General features: G+C 39.6%; 1 protein-coding gene and 1 long non-coding RNA gene across 13 annotated transcripts in view; one reads left to right on the top strand and one right to left on the bottom strand.

Moving 5' to 3' along the window:
* The window catches only part of LOC309708141 (voltage-dependent T-type calcium channel subunit alpha-1I-like), a 229,018-nt gene that overhangs the window by 24,339 nt on the left and 177,194 nt on the right, over positions 1 to 27,485 (bottom strand). For all 11 annotated transcript variants that reach the window (XM_082535920.1, XM_082535918.1, XM_082535917.1 and 8 more), the window contains 11 exons: positions 24,339 to 24,465; positions 23,693 to 23,818; positions 22,838 to 22,927; positions 18,856 to 19,048; positions 16,727 to 16,878; positions 14,083 to 14,192; positions 10,247 to 10,380; positions 6,723 to 6,793; positions 2,598 to 2,676; positions 2,189 to 2,310; positions 768 to 1,217 (listed from right to left, as the gene is read on the bottom strand). In XM_082535920.1, the coding sequence (XP_082392046.1) occupies positions 768 to 1,217; positions 2,189 to 2,310; positions 2,598 to 2,676; positions 6,723 to 6,793; positions 10,247 to 10,380; positions 14,083 to 14,192; positions 16,727 to 16,878; positions 18,856 to 19,048; positions 22,838 to 22,927; positions 23,693 to 23,818; positions 24,339 to 24,465 (1,654 nt within the window). The remainder of the gene's footprint in view (positions 1 to 767; positions 1,218 to 2,188; positions 2,311 to 2,597; positions 2,677 to 6,722; positions 6,794 to 10,246; positions 10,381 to 14,082; positions 14,193 to 16,726; positions 16,879 to 18,855; positions 19,049 to 22,837; positions 22,928 to 23,692; positions 23,819 to 24,338; positions 24,466 to 27,485) is intronic.
* LOC309708150 overlaps positions 1 to 27,485 on the top strand; it is a 431,095-nt gene that overhangs the window by 344,409 nt on the left and 59,201 nt on the right. The gene's annotated exons all lie outside the window — the stretch shown is intronic.

Here is a 27,485-nt window from a genome sequence, read left to right as displayed (position 1 = left end):
GAATGTAAAGCGCTTTGGGGTCCATAGGGACTAAGTAAAGCGCTATACAAATACAGGACATTTACCATTTACCATGAAAAGCAGAGAAAGCTATCAAAAAGCAAACCCTGAAAATGCCACTTAATGATAATTACTCCGATTGCATTACTGGTTTATTACAATAGCAGAAACTAGTGTTTTTTTTCTCTCCCTTGCTCTGGGCAAAGGAGTAGTATATGTTACCTTAAGGGACAGAAGTAAACACGTCTTAGGCCGTGACTATGCAAACTGGCTCTACACTGTAACTCAGATAGGCAATCCTGTTGAGTTGTTGAATGAGCTATTTGGCGGCTGATGACGCATCGTGCTCGACGGACTTTGCAGTCAAGAGTTGTGCAGACTAACGGTGTCTGTCAAATCCTTACAACCACAGGTTTCAATATCATTTTGTGACGGCTGTAACTGGTAGAGGCTGAATAAATACATATACATATATGTAACTGACTTACAGTTAACCCTAAGCCTAACCCATGGCTTCCAAGCCACATGCAGCTTTTTAGCGGCTTGGAAGCCACAGGTTGCTGACCTTTGGTTTCAACAAATGAGTATTTATAATTATTTTTTCCACTGCCATGATTTGCGTAAGAAAAGGTATAAACAGGTTTACAAAACTATTTTGTTTTTCTAAAAGATGAGTGTGATTTTGACATAGCCAGCATGCAGAACCCAACCCAAGAGCTCTCTGTTCAGCAGTAATTACTCTCTTCAATATTTGAAAGTCCACTCACCTGTGCAGGGGAGTAGAGGCGACATCGAGGGTGAGTGTGTCCCTCATGAGTAGCGCTCCCTCCTCCTCCATCTCGAAGTGGTGCCATCAATCCGCTACTTGGGCCTCCGACTGTTCCCGCTGTAATTGCGCCAGACACTCCGCCACCTACGCCCGCCCCGCTCGCAGTGGCAACGGTGGCCCCAGCGATAGCTCCGATGCCTCCCATCATGCAGCACAGGCCTCCCTGGGCCAACTCCAATTCAATCTCTGCATCCATCTCGGCATCCTCCTGTGCCTCCTTGTTGGAATCGTCCAGATGTTTCATCAGCACGGCAACCACCACGTTTATCAGTACGAACTGAGCTGTGAGCACGAATGACACGAAATACATCGGGGAGATGAACTGCAGTCCGGCATGACAGCCGTAGTCGGTTCCTGGACGATCAGGCGGGCACTCTCTCAGGGTGTCCTAATGGATAAAAGGGTATTGAGAGAGTTTTAAAGGATTGAGGAAGGAGACAGGAATGAAGTGTCAAACACATGAAAAGGCAGTAAAGGAGCAGTGAAAGAGTGAGTGGATAAAATGGAAAAATAGTGAGGATTCGGCAGATAAAGCTGAATAGCAGGAAAGTAGGGAAAAGAAAAGGGGAAGAGGAAAAGATCAGTCAAATAAGGAAGATTTTATATGTAGTAAACACACAAAATATTTGCTAGAAATAATTATTTTAAATCAGAGTTGGGCTTAGAAAATGTGACCATATTGCCCAGTTTCATTTCCATCATTTACCAATCAATCAATTAATACTCTTTAGTTTTAACATGACACACTGTCAAACTTTCACACTTCCAGAAATCTGCTTTTCAGCCACAGTCACTTTTTAGAGAGCCTAATCAGCACTGATTAACAGCTGGATATGAGCTGTTATAAAATTTTAAGAGCTCCAGGTACTCGGGGTACTTGGGTGTGATTGGAGAGTAAGATTGAAGTGATAGATGAAATTGAAGAGGCAGATGAAATAGTCACTTTTTGTGAATGTGAATTTGAATCTTCATTCATCCTCTGTAGACTCTGAGTGCACATTTACATCTTCAGGATCATCTTTGCTAAAGGACACGCTCATTACGCACTCATTTCCCCAACCTAAATACGGTCTAGTCCACAAATTTGAACTAAAGACCTTCAATTATAATTCAGCTTCTCATCCTCTTTCTCTGCTGAGGTTGGAGTAGCTTATATACGATCAGCCAACCAGTTCAACGTAAGCATGTATGTGTTATTAGAATAGAATTAGAAATGCTCAAACGGTGTCTCATCTAAAAAAATCTGTCCAACACTGCCACTGGAGACAAGTTGAGGTAAAGCGGAGTGAAAAACAATCATTTAGGTCCATTAGATAACCCAGCCCAAAATGATGAAATGAGGATGAAGAACAAAAGTACCTTCATGATGCCATTCCAGTTGTCGCCAGTTGAAACCTGGAAGAGCGTAAGGAAGGCCATTCCAAAGTTTTCAAAGGTAGCATGGCGGCTCATTCCTTCACAGGGGTAGTCAGCATTACACACTGAGACCAAACATCAAGTGGAAAGAAAACAAAATGAGCAAGACATGGTAAAGAGTGAATCGTGGCTCAGTCAGTTGTATCTTTCTTTTGCGTCTGTCCATAGAGTGAGACATAACAAATGAGCAGGTGGTACAAATGGAGATGAATCCAGGTCAAAAAGGCAAATCCAAACATTCCTTGTATGCTGCGTTTTTCATTGCAGTGTTTTTACAGATATCTAATTATATTTGATAAACATGCTCCAAAAAGCCTTTAGTAGGAACAAAAGTGGTGTCTGAAAGACCCACCTAGTTCTCCAAACAGCTCCACACCCAGAGCAGCATAGATGAAAAACAGCAACATGAAGAGTAGGCCCAAGTTCCCCACCTGGAACATAAAGAAAAAGCATTCATTTCTTATATTCATTTGTGGAATCGAATCACGTGGACCTCCACAGTTAGGTGAGGGGGGCTCAGCCACTGTGCAAACTGACTCAGTAGTTTCCAACTCTTCCTCCTATTTCCCCTGTCAGAGTTCAGAGATAACGGTACTTAATATAACAGGATTTCACTATTTATGAGTTTATATTTGAAACCAGAACCTTCATGTTCCTTTTGCATTGCTTGTTATCATCCGTGAATCACACAGCAAGGCCTTGTCTGTCTCATGATGAAACATGATTAACTGCAGTTTTGTTCCTGTTTGTTCCTGTTTGGTGCTTCTCCAGGACTGGAGAAGAATTTCATTGGCTCAGAAATAGTTGCAAGGCAGGTTTACGCAGCATCGTCATTGTATTGCACAGTTCTGGGTGACACTGTAATATGTGTGAATCGGTTGATGTGGATGGTCACAGTGTAGATGTAGATGGATAAAGGGCCCCTGTGGGTGCAGTAGTAGGCACTAGCATCACACCATTAGCTAAGTCACTTCACAGGGAAGGCAGTGGGGTGCTTTTAAATAGGTGAATGTAGGATTCTATTAGACAGTCAAATGAACTGAGAGAAGCTGGGGATAGCATACAATGTGTTTTAGTTTTTACAGGAGGTGAGATCACAGTGGAGGACTGCATATAATGAGAGAAGGAGATAAGCAGAAATGAATATATATACACTACAGAGGAGAGGTTAGGCAATGCCTGAGGAGAGCGTTCTTCTCATGATAGATGTAAAAAAAAAATCCATGCCTCGGCCTGAAGCAGTCTGCAGCTTGCAACTTAAACCCATCTGATGTTTTTGGATTCCTTGAGCAGAGACTGAAAGCAAGCTTCAGGAGCAGTGTTGCTATACAATGTGAAACAGACAACTGAATGCTAAGGAAGCAACACAATGATCAACAAGGTAGCTGAAGTTGGAGCATCCTGTGTCGTGTACATCTTTTGGTTTCCGGTAAACGAATCTAAAATCTAAAGCCATCTACTACATTTTAAAAGTGTGTCCTGAAAATGTTGTTGGTGCCATTGGGAGGACAATTTTTTTCTTCAAGGTCAATTCTTTCTCCATAATGTGATATGAGAAACACTGGCATATGGTCAAGGCCACCCACTTCAAATCCCAACTGAAAACAAGCAGGATGATTTGTTTTCTTTACAGACACAGACCGTTAAGGACAAAGACATCGCTAAACCATGGAGCACAACCCTCCTACTGTTCTCTGTCCTTAAGCAAAGAACTTGTATTTGAGACACATTTAAAACACAAGCAGAAAAGGTCACAAGACACTACTTCTTCTTATATAGGCATTTTTAAAACCACTGTATATTTCTTTGGTGCCTAGCAGAGGGATGCCAGTTGGTGTAATTGAGAGAAATTCTGAGACAATTTCTAGGTGGACCAGAAAAAAAAGGTCACAGCACACTCATGCATTTGATTTTTCTACTGTGCAAGCATAACTGTGCATACTTGCTATTAAGCTATCTTTCTTCTGGCTTCAGTGAAGACGTGCTCTACTGAAGAAAACATTGATGTTCTGGCTTGTTACGTGCTCACTTTACAAAAGGTAAAATTGACCTCATGAAAAATGTGCGGATGCTGCAAAATGAACTTATTTAACAACAGAGCCTACTGCTATATCGTATAGACAATGCCAATTACATGCTTCATTTGCTCTACACAGAGTTGAAGTAACATTACAAACGATCAACTAATGGCTTTTGTGTCATAGCACAGTGGCAATAAATCTATCATGAAACGACCTGTGAAAAAGAAAAAATATAGATGAAATGATACTGGAACACTTCCAGGATCTATACGATTGAATGCTTTCTTCCCATTTTTACTAATATATAAATACACAGTAGTATGCTATTTATAATGCATCACAGTGAAGCCTCAACTGTTATTGTTTTTTCAGAGAACAGCTGATAATTTGGCTTTTTTATGCTTTTTTTTATTGGACACTTAAAAATAACAATGGCATTAAATTAATATCTGCCAGCATTTTGAATTTAACAGTATTTCATTTACTATTTACCAATGAAACCTTGAGTTTGTGTGTGTTCATGTCGATTTTGTTTTTGTGAAACTGAAAATGAAAGAGCTTGCTTTTATAAATGCGAGGCTTACTGAAGCAGAGACATTTTCTGTGACTATAATTTATACATGTGCACAAATTTTGCAATCCAAACATCAGGGAGACAAAAATCCTCCCAGACACCCAGGAGAAAGAACTTCTTGCTGCTGACTCACTCCATTAGAAATGCCTCGAATAAGGATATGTTTCCAAGAGTTGACAGTTCCAATACATCACAGCTTTCTTTCCCCTCTAGTTTGACCAATTTTCTTTTTAAAAAAGCTTGACACTTTACACATTTTAGAATTTTCTGTATATCTCGTTAAATATGACCCATGCTTAGATCCATAAGCTTTTTTTGTCATTTTGCCTCTGTACTCCACCACAGTGGATTTAAGATGTGACTGAAGTGCAAACTTTCATTTTTAATTCAACGGGTTTTAAAAGGTAATTCATATATTAACAGTTTAGAAATTGCAGCAATTTTATCTATTAGTCGCTCATTTTCAGAGGCTCAAAATGAACTGCACAGTGACTGACAAGCAGTTTTATGGTCAAAGAAATCCCGTTCACTTGATATTCTATGACAAATGTATTAGATAAAAGGTAGCTGCTAACTGGAAGTCTCAATCTGAGGTTCCAAAACATGATGATGCCAGAAAAAGAGGCCATCATTTGGCTAAAATCCCAAAATGAATCTTAAAAAGGAAAAAAATGTGGCAACACCAAAAGACCATTGAAAAAAAGATAAAATCGATAACTGTAAATTATAGTCGTGGTAAAGAAAAAACCCTTTGTCATTGTCATCAAGTCTACAAGCTAGAGATGAAATACATAGAAATACAGATGAAATCGAGAGGATTTACAACAAGGTGAGATTAGGTCAGATTAGACTTGACTAAAAACATCTGAAGGAGACGCCCAGTTTTAGAGAAAAATCTTTGATGAAGACTAATTTGTATCAAAATGATTGGAAAAGAAAATTATGTGGAAGGAGTAAAACAGCTCATGATAGAAGTGATAGCTGATGGGCTACGCCCTCTGCTCAGCTTCAGCAGAGCTGACTTTATGGCTCTTTGCAGTGCACATGGGTAAGAGGTGAAAGCAAAAGCAACCCAAGAATTGTCATGACAGAAAAATGAGATATTAAAGCCAAGATCCAAAGGATCAAAAAAGGACAAAAAATAATAATAATCCATAAATCTAAAGTGACTTTGTCCATTTACGTTTGAGCCTCTGAAAATGGGAGAGTGTGGGTATAAAACCTGCTGTAATTCCTGCAGGGTTAAGTAGTTTTGTTAAACGCCATGAATTAAAGCTTAAAGTCTGCACTTCAAGCAAATGTAGATCATTTCAGTTTGAACTGACTGTGGTGGTGTACAGAAGCAAAATTATAAACCTGTGTTGAGTCCCAAAAGAGCAGAGTGTGACTGGAGTACGTGCTGGTAAAATATCTCAACATTACTGAACTCCTAATAAGTTATTAAACATCCCCAGCTAAAATAGTCGATCTACAGTGTCTCTGTGTCCCCTCAGATTCCACAAAACCATCCATTAATATCAGCAAAGGCTTGAGACCAAGAGTCTTTCAGTGCAACAGGGGAGCAGAGCACATTTGCTGCTCTGTTCCCATTAACGGTGGTAAGAATGAAAAAAAAAAAGAAATCTTAACTGCGAGTGTGTGTCGGTGTTTTTTTTTAAATTCCTGAATAAATTAGAGCAGCCATGGAAATTTACCAAGTGTCATAAGATTAAGGGCAAAAATTTTTCTAATAACCTGACTTTTTAAAAGTTCTTATTCTCAGAGAGCGTTTATCGACTCTGGTCATTTATCATTTCACAAATGTTAATTAACTCCTGGGTGCGTGTGTGTGTGTGTGTGTGTGTGTGTGTGTGTGTGTGTGTGTGTGTGTGATGACTCATACCTGAGGCAGAGCTTGGACCACGGTGTCAAGAAGAGCTCTCATCCCCGTTGCCATTTTCAACAACTTCAACACTGAAGAGAGATCACACAGGGTCAGAGAAAACTATAGCCATGGGTAAAACTGCATAAGTCTGTGTCTGTACGTGACACTTGACCTACGAGTTGGGGTGATAAACAACCAACAACACCTACAGAGTGAAGAGAAGTAATACCAAAGACAGAAAGACTAAAGACACCAGAGGGATGGAGGAGAAAAGTCAAGATAGATACATAAGGTGTGGGCAGAGAGAGAAAGAGAGACAGTAAACGATCAATACATGGAACAGGTTTCCCAGCTCATCATAAGCGACCTTCGACAATTCCCAGATGTCCAATTTCTGGAGGAACTCGGTAATTACTGGAGCCAGAGGAAAACATGAGAGTATTCTCACAGAGAACAGCAAGGAACAATATAACCTCCTGGGAGATGGGCTGCTCTTCACAGTTCTTAGTGAAGATACACAGTGCGTGACAAAGAGAGGGTGAAAGCAGTGGTTACAGCCCACGAAGAGAACAACTCTTAATAACCTTTTCACCAAAACATACAGCCAACAGCTTTACTTACAGGCAGTTGCTGCCTTTATTTGCTGAAAACATTTTAGAGTCTTTAATGCTCGATCACAGCGACTTTTTAAAAAAAATGCTGTTTGCCAATCATTTTAATAACTTTGACTATATTTTGACCGCTGGGACTTTGTCCTGTAAGATCTGGTACTGCAATTAAATATCTACAGTTCTGAAGGAGGACTTCTGTCTAATGAACTATGACATATGATGATTGTTTTGGCACCTGGTTGGAAATTAGCCTCAGCAATGCTACAGTTCGTAAAAAAGCATGGCTGTACATTATTTCAATGTCAGGTTTCATATTACATCTAATTTGGTATCTGTAGGATATAAATTATAGTTCTGTGGTTGATATTATGACTGCTCAGTAACACTATATATCCTCATTGGTCACTTTGTTCGGGACAACAGTTCAACTGCTTGCTAGCATAAATATCTAATCAACCAACCACATGTTGGCAACTTTAAGTGTTTAGGCTGATAGGCGTGGTTGAAACAACCTGCTGAACTTCAAGTCCAGCATCAGAGTAAGGCAGAAAGGGAATTTAATGAGTCTGAACGTGGATCAGACAGACTGGTTTCCCCTGTCTTCACTGCAGCTCGTCCACAGTTAGCTAAGAATCAGACAACAGTAAATACTTAGCTAAAAACTGAGTATTGTAAAAAACATGTAATTTATATAGTTTTTAAAGTATATATAAATTTGAGCATATTTGCATAGTAACAGTATTTTATTTCCAGTATTTGTTTTTGTTTGTTTTCCAAGTTATAGGAAAAAGTTTCTCTGGGAGACAGCTGCTTCTGAGGCTAAATGTGCTACACTTCCAAATTAATGGTTGCATTTGTCATCTTTCTTTTTTCACTTCTCTGGGTTTTATTTTTATACAAAATATAAAATGAACACAAATAATAGCGTTCTCATTTCTATATACCTGTTGACTATTTTGGAGTAGCAGCTAGGCAATACTTACACTCAAAGTCTAGCTGGTAGAGCTGTTTGTTCACTGACTGTTTTGAATGTGTCCATCTGGTTCATTAAAAATGTCAAGCCTACAAAGAGTTTATAACACTGAAAAACTAAGGCTTACACCATTAGTTCAAGGGAAAAGCTAGCATCCCTGCCAGCTAATAATTCACAAGCACGGTCATTATATTGTGGGGTAGATTATTATTATACTGGGTCATGCTAAAAACATTAAATGAGATTTTATTTGTTCAAATGCAGTCCTTGGACTTTGAAGGAGTATTAGGGCCACATTAAGAAAAAAACATGTTATTATTCATTTTGAGAATAAAGTCAAAGTAACAATTTGAAAATAATTACAATGTTTTATTAGATGGGTTAGTTAAATCGTACTTTAGAATTGCTTTTAGTACAAATAAATTCTTTCTTTTTTAGCACATAAACACTGTGTGGTGACAAATATAAGGACAGAAAGATGCATATAGTCAGTAGGAAAGACCACAGAAATTTGGCCAGATTTGCGCAAAATGAAACAATGAAATGAAACATCAATGGGCAGATTACTAATGGTCACACTATGATTTACAACAAGACACAAAAAGACAGCTGATCATGCTGTTTCTACACAGGCATTTAGTAGACGGCATAAACGCTGTGGCAGTTATTTGACTTGAAACGACAAATTTCATCTCCACATTCTGAATTTACTCTGAGAGTTTAATCTCAAAATGAACAATAATATTTTTCTTTTAATGTTGCTGTAACATTTCATTGTACTGGACACTTTTAGAGAAAAACTAACAATAACTGCCAACATACAACAAAACAGTCGGATGAATATTCTATTGTATTATCCCACTAGCGAGTTGGAATTAATCCACTTGTATGAAACGACTGTGGAACATTTTAATATTCTCTCTCACAGTTACAAATTAGTTAACATTCATACACAGTGGCAAAAATGTTAAGAGAAGAAAGACTAAAAGTCACCAGTAGCCCTCACACTCATCATCAAATACCCCACTTGCTTCTTAATTACCACTGGCTGCTGTTTAGTTAGCATATTACCCATGGGTCCACTCAGAGGTCCCTGAACAGAATTATGGAGGGCAGAGGGTGATGGTAAGAGAGGGCGAGGATTAAGTGAGATTGATGTAATTAGCCTTTATCCCCCACAGTGTGAAGTTAAGAGGACAGCCCAAAGAACTGGTCCTTCAATTTCCCCAGATTTATTAGAGCACAGATGCAAAATGAGAGTCAAGTTAAAAACAAGAGCAAATCACAGTGATATCTGGATACTGATATCAACCTCAGTGAGCCTCTTTTTCAAGTTACTCAGTCAGTCAGTAGGCCAGTCTAAAATTCTTAAGCAGTCAACACAACTAGTCATCGTTATCCATGTGTCTTCGTTCAGTGGTAGGTTTGAAGGCTCCCTAAATGCTGTTTCATAGATTGAATTAAACACATAAAGAAACATTCATCACTTCCACAAGTTAAATCAAACAAAAATGAACATGTCTGTAATATTTAACATAAAAAGCTTCCAGGACATGAGAGATTACACCTGCTAAGCTTCTGTTAGGCTCCTCTGATTTCATTTTCAAAAGCTTCATTTACAAAAATAATGAACACAATCATTTTGTGAGAACTAAATTGAAATTAGCGATGTGGAAATATACATGACTTTTAATTTATCTCGACTGCTGGGTGATATTAAAGAACAGCTGGGCACACTATAGCTCAAACAACAGCTACAGAAAACTGAAACAGAAGCAAAACACACAAAACCTCTGACTAATTTTCTCTGGAAAAATGGTAAATTAGGAAACGGGTAAGGGACAAGCACATGTATAAAAATATAAAATAATAAAAGAAGTAATGTAAGATGAAGTTTGAGGCATAAGAAAACACCATGGGCAGGTTAAGGACGTGTGCCTCTGTGGGTTGTGGTATACCTCGTGCTATCCTGAGCACCCTCATGATCCTGATGATGGTGGGGTTGATGGGGAGCGAGGCATTGATCTCAATCTCTTCCAGGGTGATGCCCATCACTGACAACAGCACAATGGCCAAATCCAACTGGTTCCACCTACACACACAGACACGCACAACGACTTTTCAACATACCGGAAAAATACCGAACCCGACGGAATATAATGTGAGTCTTAAAAAAAGGAGAACGAGGATGAATTGCTCAGGATTTCATGACTGCACACATCATGGTCGGTGTCATGTTAATTTCCCAATGAATATTAATGTTCTACATCACATTTGTGCATAATTGGCCTTACTTTCACACAACTGACTTGGCAGAAGAATTGGTAACAGCTCACCATTACCCTAAGGCCTGCTCCAGCTATGAATATTTATAATAATAGTAGGATAAGAGTTTGAATACAATGCAAACTTGGACAAAGAAACAATATCTGCTGAGTGATTTATGTAGCCTGTTGTCATTTTATTGGTCAAAAAAGAGTTACTAAATGGCTCATGTGGGAGAATTCATGAATGTAAAGTTAAATAAATAATGTGGATTTTGATATTTTTGTCAAAGTTTTGATGCAAACTTCATATTGTAATGCTAATTCTGAAACAAGCATCGCATAATCTCATCAGACAACAAACATAAAGAGGACATTCTTCAGTTATATTGTTGTTGAGTAGCTATATTATGAAAGAACCTTTAAAACCCTTATATATGAAAGAGACCTGACCTTTCTTACTTTAAATGACATGTGCACTTCCTTAAATATACATTCCCCCCTTATTTTTTTTTAAATGTAGCAACGTTTCCTTCACTTTTCACTCAGGTTACAGCAAAATTATTGCCCGGGGGAATGTTTCCCCACTGCGTTTCATGCTAGACAATATCTTAGTGCCGGAACAACAAGAAGCGGCACACAGACAGACTCACACAGTGTAAACACACTCAAAACAGGGTTGCCTAATAAACCCAGGGGTTTCCAAAAAGACACACAAGGGTGAAGACAGAAAAAGACAAAGGTGCTGCAAAAGAAGAGAGAGGAAGGACATAGAGAAAGAGAGCCATGAAATGTAATGCACACTAGAAGAAATACCGTGACTAACTAAAACTGAGACACATAGAAAGATGGACATTCAAATAGGTCGGAAGAAGTAATTTTGAAAGCAAGAGGGGCAGAAATAACCAATAGCAATTTTCTCCAGCACAGTTCTTGAAATGGATCGGAAGCAGCAATAATAAATCTACATAGTAGGGTCGAATAATATTCGCCAACACTCTCACAGCTGCTCCACGGTCTTGTATACGTAACTGAGAGAAGAGCCCTGCAGGATTGCTATGATGCTGGGTGAAGATATGGAAATGAGTTAAAAATTCAAGACTTTCTGCACCTGCACAGTTGGATCGTGTTTTTAAATTAAACATTCACCATATAATTGACCGATGACATCATCAAAAACTTGTGTAAAAGGGGCTTGGATCTTATTCTCTTTACACAGTGCTGGCATAGTCGGTTGGTTATATTTAAACAACACATTTTTGTCACCATCCATCTGTCCATAGATCTAACCAGGTCTCTTAGCAACTTCATAGTGTATGCTGTTAATATACTAGCAGGCTCACCGACACTGCATTCTCACACAGGAAATACCTGCCAATGATATCTAAAGCAGGATTTAGCTCTTTGTGGTTCTAATTAGGCACAAAAGCCTGAAGAGAAAATAAACAACCTGAACAGAAGTGCAGAACTTGAAACGTGTGGAATAAGAAAGCAAGCATTCTCTAAAAATGGTCTTCTTCACCTTTTTTGAGATTGCATATTATGCTCTTTGTATGATACCTGTTACAGTCCCTATTTTCATTCACTGTAGGCTGTTTTTTTGTGGATTGACAATTTCTGGCAAAAGTTAGTGCCAAACATAAACAATCTTTCTTAAAGGTACAATGTATAAAATTTCCACTACTAGATGTCAGTAGATAGCAGTAAACTGAGTTCTGTGTTCCAAATTCAAGTGTATATTCCTGTAGGAAAAACATGTTTTTGTGAGAGCAAAAACATTCAATTTGTACTCATAATGACCACAGCTGGCATGTTTCTGCAACTGTTTGGACCTGATTCTCCCCAGAGTTTCAGTAGAGTGCTGTGAGTCCACCGTTTACCTCAGCTGTCAATGCAGGGTGAGAAACGTCCACGTCTATTTACTCTGGAAGAGGCTGTAAAACTTTGTGAAAGGAGTCTGATCTGAGTCAATGAGTCAAAGAAGCCGACTTGTGGCCAATGACAGACATACTGAGGTGAGTTCCTGAGGATATGCAGAACGTTTCTGTCTGTTTCTGCTTCTGTTAGCCACTGTTAGCTGGGGTTTGTTGGGTCTGTGTTTCCACAAGCCCCGCTAGTTTAGAGACTTATTCATCATGAAGACATCAAGACATAACAGAACATCTACAACCGGTTTTTCACTCGCTAACGAGGAAAGTTTTTGGTCAAGAACCAGCTCTTGGAGCTCACGCTCCTAACCTGTCTCATGCCCAAAATCCCCCCAAGAGCAGCTTCCCTCGCAGCTATTTATTGACAAACTGTTACAATACACGTCACAGCACGAGCACCTCCCTCTGTAAAACCCCCAGTGGTTCTAAGACAAGGCACTGTGTGTGTGTGTGTGTGTATGTGTAAGCACGTATATGCATGTGCAAGAATGTGTGTGTGTGTGCGTGTGTGTGACCTCCTGCTGACCAAAAGGGTCATAAAAGCAGGAAGCTTACAACAGAAGAAACAGATCTTGCAGATAGGATGTATGTACAATAAATCCTCCCCCAGCACAGAGTGGCTGGAGAGGTGGTCAGGATCAAAGGGATGTCTTGATCCTATAGATTGAACTCAGACTTACAAATTTAAGAAGCCCAATGACAACATTCAACAATTAGACTTAACAGGGTTAGCTGCTATTAGCAGGTGTTGGTGAAACTGTCTGACTTGTTGAACTCTTGAGACACTTACGTGAATAAATATGATGCGAGAACGTAATGAAAATGTATGTCAGAGAGAAAGCGTAATTTTTAGGACACTAACAACAGCTGGTAGCTGTACGGAGACAGGAGTGTTGCATATCTAATTTGCAGACAATAACTGACTGCAACAATATTGGGAATAAATAAGCATGTTTGTCTGACTTGAGAGGAGGAAGAGGATGATATTTGATGAAGTTGCTGGTAACGTTGTCTCTTTCCTTCACGTGTTAGTTCCTCTGCAGATAAAACATAGGTATGATGCTTCATATCTTGAGTCGGAAGTTGCAGACACAAATTAAAATGTCGCTCCATCGCATGCAAACACCTATAACTTCTCCTTCCCCTTTGGTGTTTTACATATATAGTCGGTCTCTAGGCAAATACGTAAAACACAATTAGTTGACAGGGAGATGTCCATCACGGCCACTGTAGTCAAACATGGTGGGGGAACACGGCGGCTTTCACTAACGACAAATCTGGTTCTATGTACATTTAATAGATGATTCAATTTATAAGAAGGTATAGGAGTGCTGGAAGACATAATCACAAAGTAATCTGCGTGTGTAAGTTTTGCCCTTGAATCTGTGATCTTGTATTTTTTTCCTGTCGTCTCTCAGAGCTTAGCTGGCCACAGCAAGCAGCTGCTTCTCTATTAGGAAGAAATATAAGAGATAAGGCCGTGGTATATAATACCAGAATATGGACTGTACAAGGATTAACTTGCTGCTGGTGCTATAGTATAACATAACAGATTTTATCAGTTTTGCATGCTTCAAAGATTTAGTGCAGCCGGGACTGTACCTGTCCTTGAAGAAGCGCCGAAAGCCAAAAGCTACCAGTTTGAGAGAGGCCTCGATCACGAACGTGGACGTGAAGAAGTAGTTGCAGTACTTTAATGCAGTCTCCAGAGACTGGGAGTAAGAGAGGTGAAAGATGGACAGAGAGGTTAGAACTGAGACAACAACAGCAGACAGTTAATATCACCTCTCCCGTGACCTATTACAAGCACATTTGTTATCTTTTTTCACGCCAGTAAAATGGTTTTTTTATCAGTTCACTGAAGAATGAAGCAAATAACACAGCAAGTTATGAGAATTGTTGTTCAGTGAATCCGTTTTGCCAGAGTCAGCAACATTTGCACTTGCCAACAAATTTCTTTTAATAGAGGAGAGCTTAATTGAGACAGACAGCTAAATTATGTCACACTCTAGGGAGAAACAGAGAGCATTTTTTCTACTACGCTGGTATTAATGAGTCAGACAAAAAAAGGGCTACACAAGTCAAACATTTGTAATGTTCAGTGCACATAATTAAACCAGATTATCCACAACAAGTCTAATTACATATTAACAAAGCGTGTGTTGAGAGGTAGTAGAAATTTGCCATTTTCAAACAGATGTTTGGACTTTAACTGCATAACGATGCTATTTTAAATGATCTTTGTAGATTTTTGACTTATGGTAAAATACTTTTAGTACTAGTTTTGAAGCTGAGACCAAACAGAGAGTGAGTTGGTCATTGTGCATGCCTTCATGCTGACAATTGGTTGCTAGAGGATGTTTCTGGTTGTCTAGGTAACGTATTTTCAGGGCAGATGATTTCCTGTCCTCTCATTGGTGGTTGCTTCAATCAATTGCGTTGAAGTTGAGAGAAGTTTAATTCAGAACCTCCTTTATTTATTTTTTTTACCCATAAGTCATTTGAAATCAGCGAATGCTATTGGCCATCTACCCTCTCTGGTCGCCACAGTGCTACAAAATCACAGCTTAAAACACACAGATAATCAAGACCAGAAAATACCTGAAGGATTTCCAGAATTAGTCGTGTTAATCTATAAGGTTAAGCATTTTAGGATGTCTAAGGAACTTGGAAAGAAAAGCGTCTGGATTTCTTGAAATTTCTTCTCATCTGAGAAGCTTCTTCAGTTTTAAGAGCAACTGGTGGAGAGTCACAGATTTTAAGCCCTATGGGACTGTCCCCAAAGAGGGTCATGGACCCCCTATTGATCCTCTACCTAATCACCAAGGCCAAGGTGTAAAAATAGGTCAGAATCAGCCAAGGTTTTGGGTTTTTGAGCCCAATGCGAAACCTAGCCCCCCCCCCTATCATGTGATTTCCTGAGGTCAAATGGCCCAGGATCTGAGCGGGCGTTAAGGCGCCTACACATTGGCGTCCTCGAAAGAGTGACCTTTAGATGCAGATGGAAAAGCCGAGTCTTGTCTTGTCGAGGTGGCTCCTCTATGCTGTGCCGTGCATTTATGAAGTGGCTGTATGGTCTCTCCGATGTAGAGGTCTGAGCGTTCCTCGCTACACTGTACAGCTTCTCGGATGAGAGGTGAAATGTCTTCAAGAAACTTAAAGAAGTCGAGACCTTTCTTTGCAAGCTCCTTAGACTATGATGACCTGGATGATGAAAAAGTGGCTGGGGAGTTTCTTCCCTGTTTTCTGTTTTTATACCAGGCAAAACTAACTGTCCATAGCTTTATAGGACTAGGAACAATTTTGTTTGTTCAGGTTCAGATAAAGGAAAAAAATAACCGTTATAACTTATTTTATAATATAGATCTTTTTCAAAATGTGTTTTTGTCAGGTTACTTTACTGTTAAAGCTCTTACAAAACCATTCATTTTTACAGCAGTTCTGCTCTGAAGACAAAAATGTAATTATTTTCATTGTTAAACGAGTTAAGTCAAAGGCCAGTGTTTTTAACTTTTCCACTTTAAGCAGCCTTTATAATACCATTTCAGCTACATTTCTTTCCTTTATTCCCAAAGGGCTTCAGTCAAGTGTTATGTAGCCATAAACCCTGCAGTTCTTTGACGATAGCCTCGCATGTGTGGGCGATAGCCTTTGGATGTCAATGGCAATTCACACAGTCAACTGAAAATAATGAGCTCCGTGGGCTGTCTGTGTACAGCTATGTAAGTGGCTAATACCTTATATGTTTGCCACAATTGTCTCTCAAGATAAGAACATTTTCAGCTCAACACTGAGACCGAACACCACGACAAGTCGTATACAGCCTACATGCCACAGGTCAGAAATGTGAGAGGAAACAGTGGGGGCAACACCACAGGGAAAGATCCTGACTGATTTGAGTGGGTTGCTCTGGTAGTTTCATTTCCTCCTTAGTGATCATATGTTAAACCATTTGATTATGCTATTTCATTAGGGTAGCAAGAACATGGCATAAAAAAGTCAACTGTTACCATCCATTTAACACGTGAAGAGCCTTTTCTTACTTTTTTTATATTCCAGCACTTCAAGATATGCTTTAGTTTTTGGCAGTATTTATTGCTGATTCAGAGCAGCGGGCTGGCCACTTCCCTCAGGAAATGGCAACTTTTAACCATCAACACCTACTCAGAAGCTTTTGATGAGACTGAGAAAGAAACAGCAGATTTGTTCAAAACATCGCTCTATCCTCCTCAAGCAAGGCTGTCACCTGTGGTTGGTCGTAGTGCTCCAGAGACATGGTGATGACATTAATGCAGATAATGAAGGTGATGACCAGGTCCAGGTAGTGGCTGGTGCACAGAGCATGGATAGCCAGGCGTGTAGGACCATAGGATGCATAGTAGGGCAGCTTCTGTGCCTCTGGATAGAGGAAGAAAAAAAAATAAGACAATTAGGGTTTAGGGTCAATGAATGAGAAGGAAAAATGACAGAAGGAAAACAAAATGGGAGTGAAAGACAAATTAGAAAAATGTAGAATAAAACAAATGACCAAAAAATGACAAAATACCAAAAAAGAAAATATACAGACAAAAATTTTTCATTAGACAAACAGTGAATAAAAGCTGTACACTCAGTCTTGAGTTACGCCTTCTTCATACTTTGCTTCCAAGAATCTAGGCTATATTTGTAAGTGGTTATGAGGCTTTCTTCAGGCTGAGGATCTTTTATTTGGACATTGGCTGCTTTTTCACTCATTTATAGTACAGTACTAGTTTTGGGTTTTTTTTTCTTTTTGTCGAGCCGCTTAACGCTGACCTATAAATGATTCAAGCATAAAACAGACACCTACCTCAAAGACTGCGGAATATTGCATCTACATATAACATAAACTGAGAAGCCATTTTAAAATGTACCTTTAGAAACTTTGTTACAAGCAACCTGTCAGAAAAACATTAATTTGATCCAATCCAGCCAAGACCTGACACAAGACATAAGATCTACTTGCCAAAGTTACCAAAGTCCCATCAGAAATGGTCTCAATGGTGGACTGGCTGTCAAGAAGTTACTTTTAAGGAGGGGAAACGGGGAGAAAATGTCTGAGGCATGCTAAATTACACAAGAACTGGAACACAAATAAGTGGCAACAGCTCTTCTAGAGTGAAGAATCCAAATTTGAAACCTTTGGTTCAAATTGTTGTTGTCAGTATATACGTTGTTCCACCACGCAATGCTATCTGGAAGGTTCCTGTTTACCAATGGCTTAAATTTTCAGGAAGTGGTGCCAAACATACTGCTATAATGCTGGATAGAAAGAAAAAAATAGAACACTATCAGTCATGGATTGGCCTCCTCAGAGCCCAGACCCCAACATTATTAAAGCAGTGTGGGACCATCTTAAGGTCTACCGGTTTTGCGCAATTGGTGTGGATGGTCAGGGGGCAACAGCCTAGGTTTGACTTCTGAGGCCCTGAGACCAAATAAAAGTTTTTAAAGTCTACTACAAGAAAGTACAAGAAGGCTTGCGTAAGAAAGTTTAGGCATTGTGGACGAATAAAGACAGTCCTACCAAATATTGACTTTCAAGCATGTTAGAATTGCACAAACTCTTTTTTTGCCTCATATAATGTATTTCCATCTATGTTTGCAGATGATTTTGCTAAATCACTATGTCTATTTCCCAGTTTCCTAACAAAATATAGAGAAATAAAGTCGCGTCAAGGCTTTTACACAGTAGTGAATTTATTCCAAAAGAGGGAAAGAATAATGACGCTCAGAGCAGCTGAAGAAAAGTCAGACACTGAGATAAACTCTGTGCTTATATAAAGAGAGAATTTGATAAATGTGTGAGAGAGGTTAAGTAGCTTTAAATGAGTTGAAAAAATGACTCATTCAACGTCATATTATCATGTGTAATATAAAAGATCAAATTAGAAGTCTTGGGCATATGCCACGTGGATTTTACCCAAGGAGTGGAGACTTTAAAAGATTGCATCTATTAAGTTAAACATATACTGTATATAAGATTTCTGAAACTGGAAGTATGAGAGAAGAGGTGAGCATTTTTTATATAATAGACTGTATACCGTTTGCATCTCTTTGCTAGATTTTCTCTTTATTCTTCTGTACACTCAGTCTTTGTTCCTCTCCCAATAGATTTTTGGATCTCATCAGTCCTCCTCCTTCCATGTATGTTTTTTTTCAACATGACTTGATTTTTTAAAACTGTCCTTTTTTACTTTCTTTTTTATTTCGTTAAATTTTCCGTCTCATCTTTCTGCTTTTCTTTATTAATTATTTTCCCCTCAATCTTTACAGTGCTTCAGGCACTCAGCTCCCTCCCAACTCCTGCGTATCCCATGTTCACCCTTCAGCTTCTTCCTGTTCTCTGGATCTTACTTCTCCTTTTCTTCTCCATGCGACGCTGGCGTTTCTCCTCACGTCTTCTGGCCTCCTCCACCTCCTGGTGCTGCCGACATTTGTGGAAGTTCTCCACGACCACACCCACAAACATGTTAAGGACGAAGAAGCTGACAATCAGCAAAAAGGAGATGAAGTAGAGCAGCATCCATGGGTTGTTGTTGGTCATCGGCTAGAGGACACAGGGAAATGTAACATTAAAAAAAGGTAGACAAAAATAGGAAAACATAAATAATCCACGGGTGAGCTCAAAGTACCTACTTCCAGCCACCTCTGAGCAGCCTCATTTTAATCTCAATAAAAAAAAAAATACTATGAATGGAAAGTTTAAAGCCCTTTTCACAGATGTACTCAAACTTTTCTGACTTTTTTCTTTCCTTTTGAGTTTGTGTGATGCGTTGATGGGCAAAACGCTCAGCTAATAATCTGGTGCATTCACCTTTATCAAGTAGGGGTCTTGTGTGTCACCAGACAGTTTCTTAAATCACTACATAAAGCTTACAGCAGTATTCAATACAGACTATTTCCTGCTATGTGCTTTATGTGACCTGATTAACATCTGAAAATGGAAAGGTTAGTTGTTGATGTCCAGCGGCCCGGTTGTTTTAGCTGGTATGTACATGAAATATGGTGATCGCTGAGAATCACTTCCAGGACAAGTTTGACACTGTTCTAAATGTTTAGGGTTACACATCTATTCAACTCGTTTTAATAATAATAATAATAATAAATTTTATTTATGAGCGCCTTTCAAGTCACCCAAGGACACTTTACAATAGGATAAAACACTTAGTAAAACAATGGCAGAATAAGAACAATAAAATACAAGCACAAGATAAAATGAACAAACAGTGGATTCACAGTGAATATGCAGATTTGAACAGATGAGTTTTGAGTTGGGATTTAAACTGGGGGAGAGAACCAATATTTCTTATTTCAGGGGGCAGAGAGTTCCACAGCCTGGGAGCAGAGCCGCTGAAAGCTCTGCTTCCCATGGTGGTGAGGCGGAAGGAAGGTACAGTAAGCTGGACAGAAGAAGAAGAACGAAGTGAACAGGCAGAACAAGTGGTGGTTAACAGGTCAGAAAGGTAAGAAGGAGCGAGGTTATGAATGGCCTTGAAGGTGAGCAGAAGAAGTTTGAAAATTATCCGGAATTTCACAGGGAGCCAGTGAAGTTCCTGAAGAACAGGGGTGATGTGCTGGTAGGAGGGGGTTCTGGTGATAATGCGAGCAGCAGAGTTCTGAACCAGTTGAAGCTTATGGAGGGATTTTTGGGGGAGACCATGCAGAAGAGAATTGCAGTAGTCAATACGGGAGGTAACAAGACTATGTACAAGAATGGACGTAGACTGGGTGGAAAGAGAAGGAACCAATCTGTTAATGTTACGTAGATGGAAGTAGGCAGAACGGGTGAGATTATTGATGTGAGATTTATAGGAAAGTGAACTGTCTAGGATGACACCAAGGCTCTTAACCTGAGGAGAAGGGAAAACTGTGGAGTTATCGATGGTGAGTGAGAAATGGTTTGCCTTCAAAAGGTTGGATTTGGTGCCAATAAGGAGGATCTCAGTTTTATCCTCATTGAGCTTTAGAAAATTAGAGGTAAACCAGGATTTTAACTCGGATAGACATTCTGTAAGGGAAGAAGGTGGGAGGGAGGAATCAGGTTTGCAAGAGAGATATAACTGGGTGTCATCAGCAAAACAGTGAAACTGAAGATCAAATTTGCGGAAGATGGTATCTAGAGGGAGGATGTATATTATAAAGAGAAGAGGGCCTAAAACTGAGCCTTGGGGTACACCAGAGGTGACGGGGAATAGACGAGAGCGGAATGATCTTAGTTGAATAAACTGGGAGCGGTCGAGGAGATATGATTGAAAACAGATGAGGGGTGTGTCAGAGATGCCGAGAGAGGAAAGTCTGCTTAGAAGGACAGAGTGAGAAATGGTGTCAAAGGCTGAGCTCAGATCTAAAAGGACGAGAATGGTGAGAAGACCAGAGTCAGCTCCGATTAGAAGATCGTTAGTGACTTTAAGTAGAGCAGTTTCGGTACTGTGACATGAGCGAAAACCAGATTGAAATCTCTTTTTTGAGAGAAAAGAATACATCTGACACTCTGTGTCCATATTCAGTACAGTTTGAAAATCTGGGGACTGTCAGCAATCTCAAAGGATGACAGTAAACAGAGGAATAGGCAGAGAATGGAGACAACGTGGGTTGATTGGATGTGGAGGTAGTTTTTGGGAGAGAGTCATTAGAAAACAAAACAAAAAATAAAGAAAAAAAACTCTGAAGTTCAGTGACAATAAAGCTGGAGATGAGAGTCAGATTTTCAATTTGGGGGAGCGCTGAGAGCTGAAAGCACTGGGTGGAGTGTAAATGGGATTAGTCATTCAGAGCCATGTTGGACTGCAGTGAGGGTTCTCCCTGAGGCGAGGAAACTGAATCATCCAGAATAATGCCCACTCTTTTTAATAGATTCTCTAATAGATTTTCAAATAAACCAATTCTACAAGGAACGTGTTCACTTTGTAGCCACTATAGAAGACTAATTTGCATCACGTTATTGGATGGTGTTGTCGTCTGTGTATATTATTTGTGGGGTTAAGGAGACAGTAAGCAGCGTGTTCTCCAATTTAGGAAGCAAAGATACATTTTTAAGATCGTGACTGGCCTCAGGTGTGATTGTTTATTAGAACGTTTTAGCTTCCATTAGATAACTATAGTATCTCTGATAGAGCATTCAAGCAAAGCTCCTAATTTCACATTCCAATTATAGCTCAACTCTCACCTTCAATCATAATTTTAAAGTCTTATGTGAAACTAGTTATGAACAACATTCAGCTCACATAACATTCATTGGAGGGAGTGTGGGTTAATTAAATTTAAAAAAAGGGTATTTGCATTATAGCAAAGACACAGGCAGTGCACTTAAAAACAGCATAATAGGGACATTGGAGTAAAGCTCTTCAAATAAAATATACTAACAAAGGGATCTCAGAGGACTGGGCCGTCACATTTAACCGTTTCATGCATGACAACCTCAATCTGGTTAGTATTTTTATTCATCTTTAAGCATGAAAAAAGATTTTTGAACTTCATTTTTTTAAACATGTACTTCTTAAAGAGTTTGTTACATGTCGACTTAGGTGGACATCATACGTTTTGACTTATGAATTTGGTATGGAGTGACACATCAGTGTCCAATGTAGTGGTTTATGTGCAGGTATACCATCAACACTGACACAAATACAAGAAAGCAGCCTTTGAACAGCTGTCCACTGTAGTGACCACTATGTGTGAAAGGGTTAAATGTGATTCCAATGATAAAATCCAGAAGGAGAAGGTGATGTAGAAGGTGCTGCTCCTACAGGAAACATTTGTAGTATTGCAATGATATGAACAGACGACACTAAGACACGTCCCTGTGGAGGAGATCTGGGAACATCCAACTGGGTTGAATATTCAGAAGACCAGAAGGAGGAATTTTATATCCCATCTGTTAAAGAAATGTGGGATTCCCTCAAAGAGGTTTGAGTATGTAGATGGAGATTTAGGCAGGCATGTGGGCCACTCTGCTTAGTTTACTACCACTGAACAGTGAACCTGACTGACTGACTGACTGACAGACAGACAGATAGACAGAAAAAGCTTTTAAGTATCTGGATATAAAACAATGAATGTGATCATTCGCATTAGGTAAATACAATGTCAGGTGAACTGCAAAACCTGATATATTATACCATATGTATGTCAATACAAGTGAAATAAAAGTATTTCAAAATGCTGAAACAAGCACAGCTTTTCTGCTTCCACAGGAATTAAGACGATAAGTAGCAGCAAGATGCTGCAAATCAAACACATCTAACTGATCATCATTAGGTGTGAGAAGAGTGTAGACTTTCTTTTTACTATAACCACAAGCATGAGCATAGGTATTTACGGTAATATTATTTATTACCTGCTGGTCAATTCCCACTGCATCTAGTCCATGGTACATGATGTTGACCCAGCCATCTTTTGATGCCAGCACAAACAGGGACATAAGAGCCTGAAAGGGACACAAGCAACAGCATGAATAAACAAAGCAGGGGTCTCCAACTCCAGTCCTCGAGAGCTACTGTCCTGCAGCTTTTAGATGTATCCTTGATCCAATGCACCTGAATCAAATGAATGGCTTGTTACCAGGCCTTTGCCAAACTTCATCGCATTCATGATTCAATCATTTGATTCACTGTGTTGGACTGGGGATGCATCTCAAAGCTGCAGGACCGTAGCTCTCGAGGACTGGAGTTGGAGACCCCTGATTTAGACCCATCCAAACAAAACGCTAATAGTATAATGGGCTAAATCTAACAGCTGGCATTTATTAAAAAAAAAAAAAGACAAAGAAAAGATGTTAGTAGATCAAACCACAGACATGAAGCAAAGTACTTTAATCGCCTAGTGCTCAGAGCAACAAACATGAACTGCTATTATGTAATAGACATCAGTGGTACAATATTAAAAACATTAATTAGCATTGTCAGCCGTGTGAGTCCTTCCTCTGTTATTCTCCACCTCTTTTTGTTGTACGATGGGATGTTGTAGCTAACTGAAAACCATCTCTTCTATTGTGGGCAAAAGGCACTTTACATTTCTTTTTTCGCATTCATGAATCAAACTGTCGCTTTTTCTCCAGCTTTAAGACCATTTAAAGGATCGACAGCATAGTACAGTGTCTCTGTGTGCGGTGTAGTTTGTGTGTACTTCTAGGGTAATATGTGGGAAACAGCCCTGCCAGGATGCCAAGCATACACTGTATTCTATCTCGTACCTGTCCAAGGTTGTCAAAGTTGTATTTGTGGTGAACCCATCGATAGTTGGCAGCCAGGCAGTCAGATTTATTGGTGATATTCTTCACATCGAGACCCACACAGTAGTAGAACTTTCCTTTGAAAAGCTTTGAAGGAAAACAGACACAGGCAGAGGCACATGAAGATAAATCACGACAGAGCAGTGAAAAAAAAACCTTCTCTGCATAGCCACTTCTTTCACTCGGTTTTTGAAGTAATTTCACAATTAGTGTTTGTAACTAGTGCATACATGGAGCTTTATTGAAGACTCCACGAGCGCTTGATATCAACAGTGTGGTTTTCCTCCCGAGAAAAGACGTTTTTAACTCTCACTCACACTGAACATCAAAGAGGGATGTGGGTAAAAGAATGCATAACAGCAGATGCAGAGAGAATGACATGAAATGAAGTGTGCAATAGCAGGGTGGGATTGACAACCAGGTGCAAAAGAAAATATGAAAATATAAAGGAGCCAGCTGTACATTTTCCATACTTGCAAACTTGCTTGTAGAGTTAAAAAGATAAACTAGATTTTGTGATGATATTCCCTTACTGATTTAAAAAAAAATAGCAAGGCAGAAGATGTTAGGTGGAGGGCAACTTGGACTTGGACACGAATATGTTTACCTGAACACCAAGGATGCCAAAGATGATGAAAAAGGCACAGCAGATGAGGACAATGTTGCCGATGGGCTTGAGGGACGTGATTAGGGTCTCGACCACCAGCTTCAGTCCTGGAGCTCTGCTGATCACCCTGTAGGACAAACAGGTGGAGAGGGATGGAAAGATGAAGAAAGAAGGAAGAAAAAAAAATGACACACAGCATCTTTTAGAAGCGAAAGTAAAAAGAAAAAGAACAACGTGACTGCAAAGCTTTTGTCTAAAACACTGCGGTCATTTCAGTCACTTTTCTTTATGCTGGCATCCCAAAAACTGCCAATAATCTATTTTGTTATCTCAAGAAAACAGATTAATTTAACTCGCCAGCTGACAAAAGAAAATTTAAATAAGAATAAACATCTGATTTCTCAAGATCATTTCTCCCAAGGAGATAATTTCGGTTTTCAGGATCCGGGGATAATTATGGAGAAGCCATTAACGTCTTAGTCTGTTTATCTGGTTATCCATGAAGCTATCCAACAGTTTCACTGAGATGCTGCCATTAATCTGACATTCTAGCAAACATCAGCTGCTGAAGTTGATTCCTGCACTGTGCAGCTGGAGGGTGGGGTGGGGGGTCACCACTTTTCCATGTTCAGAATTACAGATCCATTTATAAAACACTTGACTTCACTTTTATTTATCATCCTTCCTAATATATGAATCTGCGCGGAGGTGTGGAGAGCAGTCAGAGAGAGACACTTTACTGCTGATAGGGGGAGGCCGTTTCATTAATCCACTGTCCTGTGTGAGAATGACTGCACCTGTGTTGTCCAGAGTGCTACGGCTGATACATTAACTGTTTTATGGTTCGCAAATATGAGCAAGTTCAGAAGGAACTGAATTCATGCCAACTCTTCTCTCTCTCTCTCTCATATATATTAGTGCTGTCAATAGATTAAAAAAATTAACTAAAATCTTTCAATTTTCTGTAATTAATCGCAATTCTTATATAGCGCTTTTCTACTCTGAGCACTCAAAGTGCTTTATACAACTAATTCATTCACCCAATCACACAAGTACTTTTCTAAACTTTTTAGTCTAACTGTTAGTAGCTGATCTGCTCTACCACCTGAGCTACAGCCCCCCCCCCCCCCCCCCCAATTACCTATTCAGCACACATGCTTTGCAATGTGCGCTCGTTTACAGGAACATTTCTGGGATTTTGAGTCATTCTGCACTCCAGGTGCGTTAACGTGTATATATATATATATATATATATATATATATATATATATATATATATATATTAGGGGTGCAACGATATTCGTATCGATATTGAACCGTTCGATACAGTGCTTTCGGTTCGGTACGCATATGTATCGAACAATACAACATTTGTAATTTATTTTATCAACTTTCCTTCTGACGATGCTGTCTGTGTTGAGCGCTCAGTGAATCTGCGTTCGACTACTCCGCCTAGGCTCGACAGTGCAGCCTAGGCGGAGTAGTCGAACGCAGATTCACTGAGCGCTCAACACAGACAGCATCGTCAGAAGGAAGAGCGCAGGGCAAGCTAGCGAGACAGAAGTTAAGCTCACCTTTTAACATGGACCTCCCCCACTCTCATTCAGATCTGGCGTTTGGAATTATTTTGGTTTTCATGTGACATATGACCCTGAAGGTAAGCGAGTCATGGACTAAAGTAAAACAGTATGTTGGATGTGCCATGCAATGCTCAATTACATGGGTGGGAACTAGTGTGTTAGCGCAGTTAGCTCGTTAACATGTTGGCCGTCTAGCCCCACGCACGGGGCGATCGGCGGTAGCTCGTTAACGGAGATTTGCCGTGTTGTGGCGTTAAGGTCATTTCAACGAGATTAACCTGAAAGCACTAGTGGGAACACAACGAATATGACTGCACATTTACCCCGACATCATCCTAGTGCAAAGACAAGTGGAAGCAGAAAAAAAACAAGCAAGCATGCTACTAACTTTAGCCGAGTCATTTAGACAGCTGTTAGCACATGATTCTCCTTATGCTGCTGAGAATATAGCCCAGAAGAGGCGGATAGTATAGCTTTTATTTTGGAAAGAGACATTTCTCTGTAATAAACTCTCTTTTACAAAGATGAGTGATTCCTCAATCAGATACAGGGCTCGCAATATCGCTAGCCCGACGTCCCGGGGCTAGCGATTTTTTCAGTTAAAATATATATTTATAATTTTAATAAATGACAAATTAAAAATGCATGAACATTTTTTTTGTATCGAAAAAATATTGAACCGTGACACCAAAGTATCGAACCGAACCGTGAATTTTGTGTATCGTTGCACCCCTAATATATATATATATATATCATTCCTAGGACTGCGCTCTTCTGGATGGAGATCTCGGATGTTGTTCCTGGGATCTGTTGGAGCCACTCGTCCAGCTTGGGGGTCACTGTTACCTTTACCTTCCACATCTTCTCCAGCTCTTCTCTGGGCCCTTCGTTCTTCTCCAGCTTCTTGTGTTCCTTCTTCCTGATGTTGTTGTCATTCAGTATCGCTACGTCTATCACTACGACCATGTTCTTCTGTTGTGCAGCACTACTATGTCTGGTTAGCCATCACCAATTTGTCCATCTGTATCTGGAAGTCCCAGAGGATCTTAGCTCGGTCATTCTCCACCACCCTTGGAACAACTGGGACTTGATAACCAATCTCAGATGGGGGTGATGATATCTCCCCTCGGACCTGTCGCCCTGAGTCCCCCTTGCTGCAGCATTTGTGTTGTACCTCTTATTTTATCAGTTTCTCAGATCACTAATTAGGAATTTTGTCCCACTCTTTTTAAAGCATTTCTCAGTCCTGAGTCTGAGATGTAGCTCTTGTTTTTTTGCAGTTTCTCACACTGCTTCCTCCTGGTGAATCGTTCTTGCAGTAAAATGATGCAAAAGTGCTTGTGTGACTGGGTGATGGAAATGATTCCAAATTGTTTGGAAATGGTCTCACAACCGTTCCTAGATACAGTCCCTTTTTATGAACAATGTTGATCAGGTTTAATGTTTCAGGTAAAGCTACCTAATGCTAAGCTAACTAAGCTAAGTGAGTATTATTGATCTTCAGATTGCAAATATTTTCCTAAACTGTCCTTTTCCTTTTTAGAAACCATCCTGATGGGGCATGCAG

This window comes from Aulonocara stuartgranti (genome assembly GCF_965226115.1).
Source record: "Aulonocara stuartgranti genome assembly, chromosome: 6".
Classification (NCBI taxonomy): domain Eukaryota; kingdom Metazoa; phylum Chordata; class Actinopteri; order Cichliformes; family Cichlidae; genus Aulonocara; species Aulonocara stuartgranti.
Note: the sequence above shows the minus strand (reverse complement) of the source record. Positions and strands in the feature narration are given on the sequence as shown.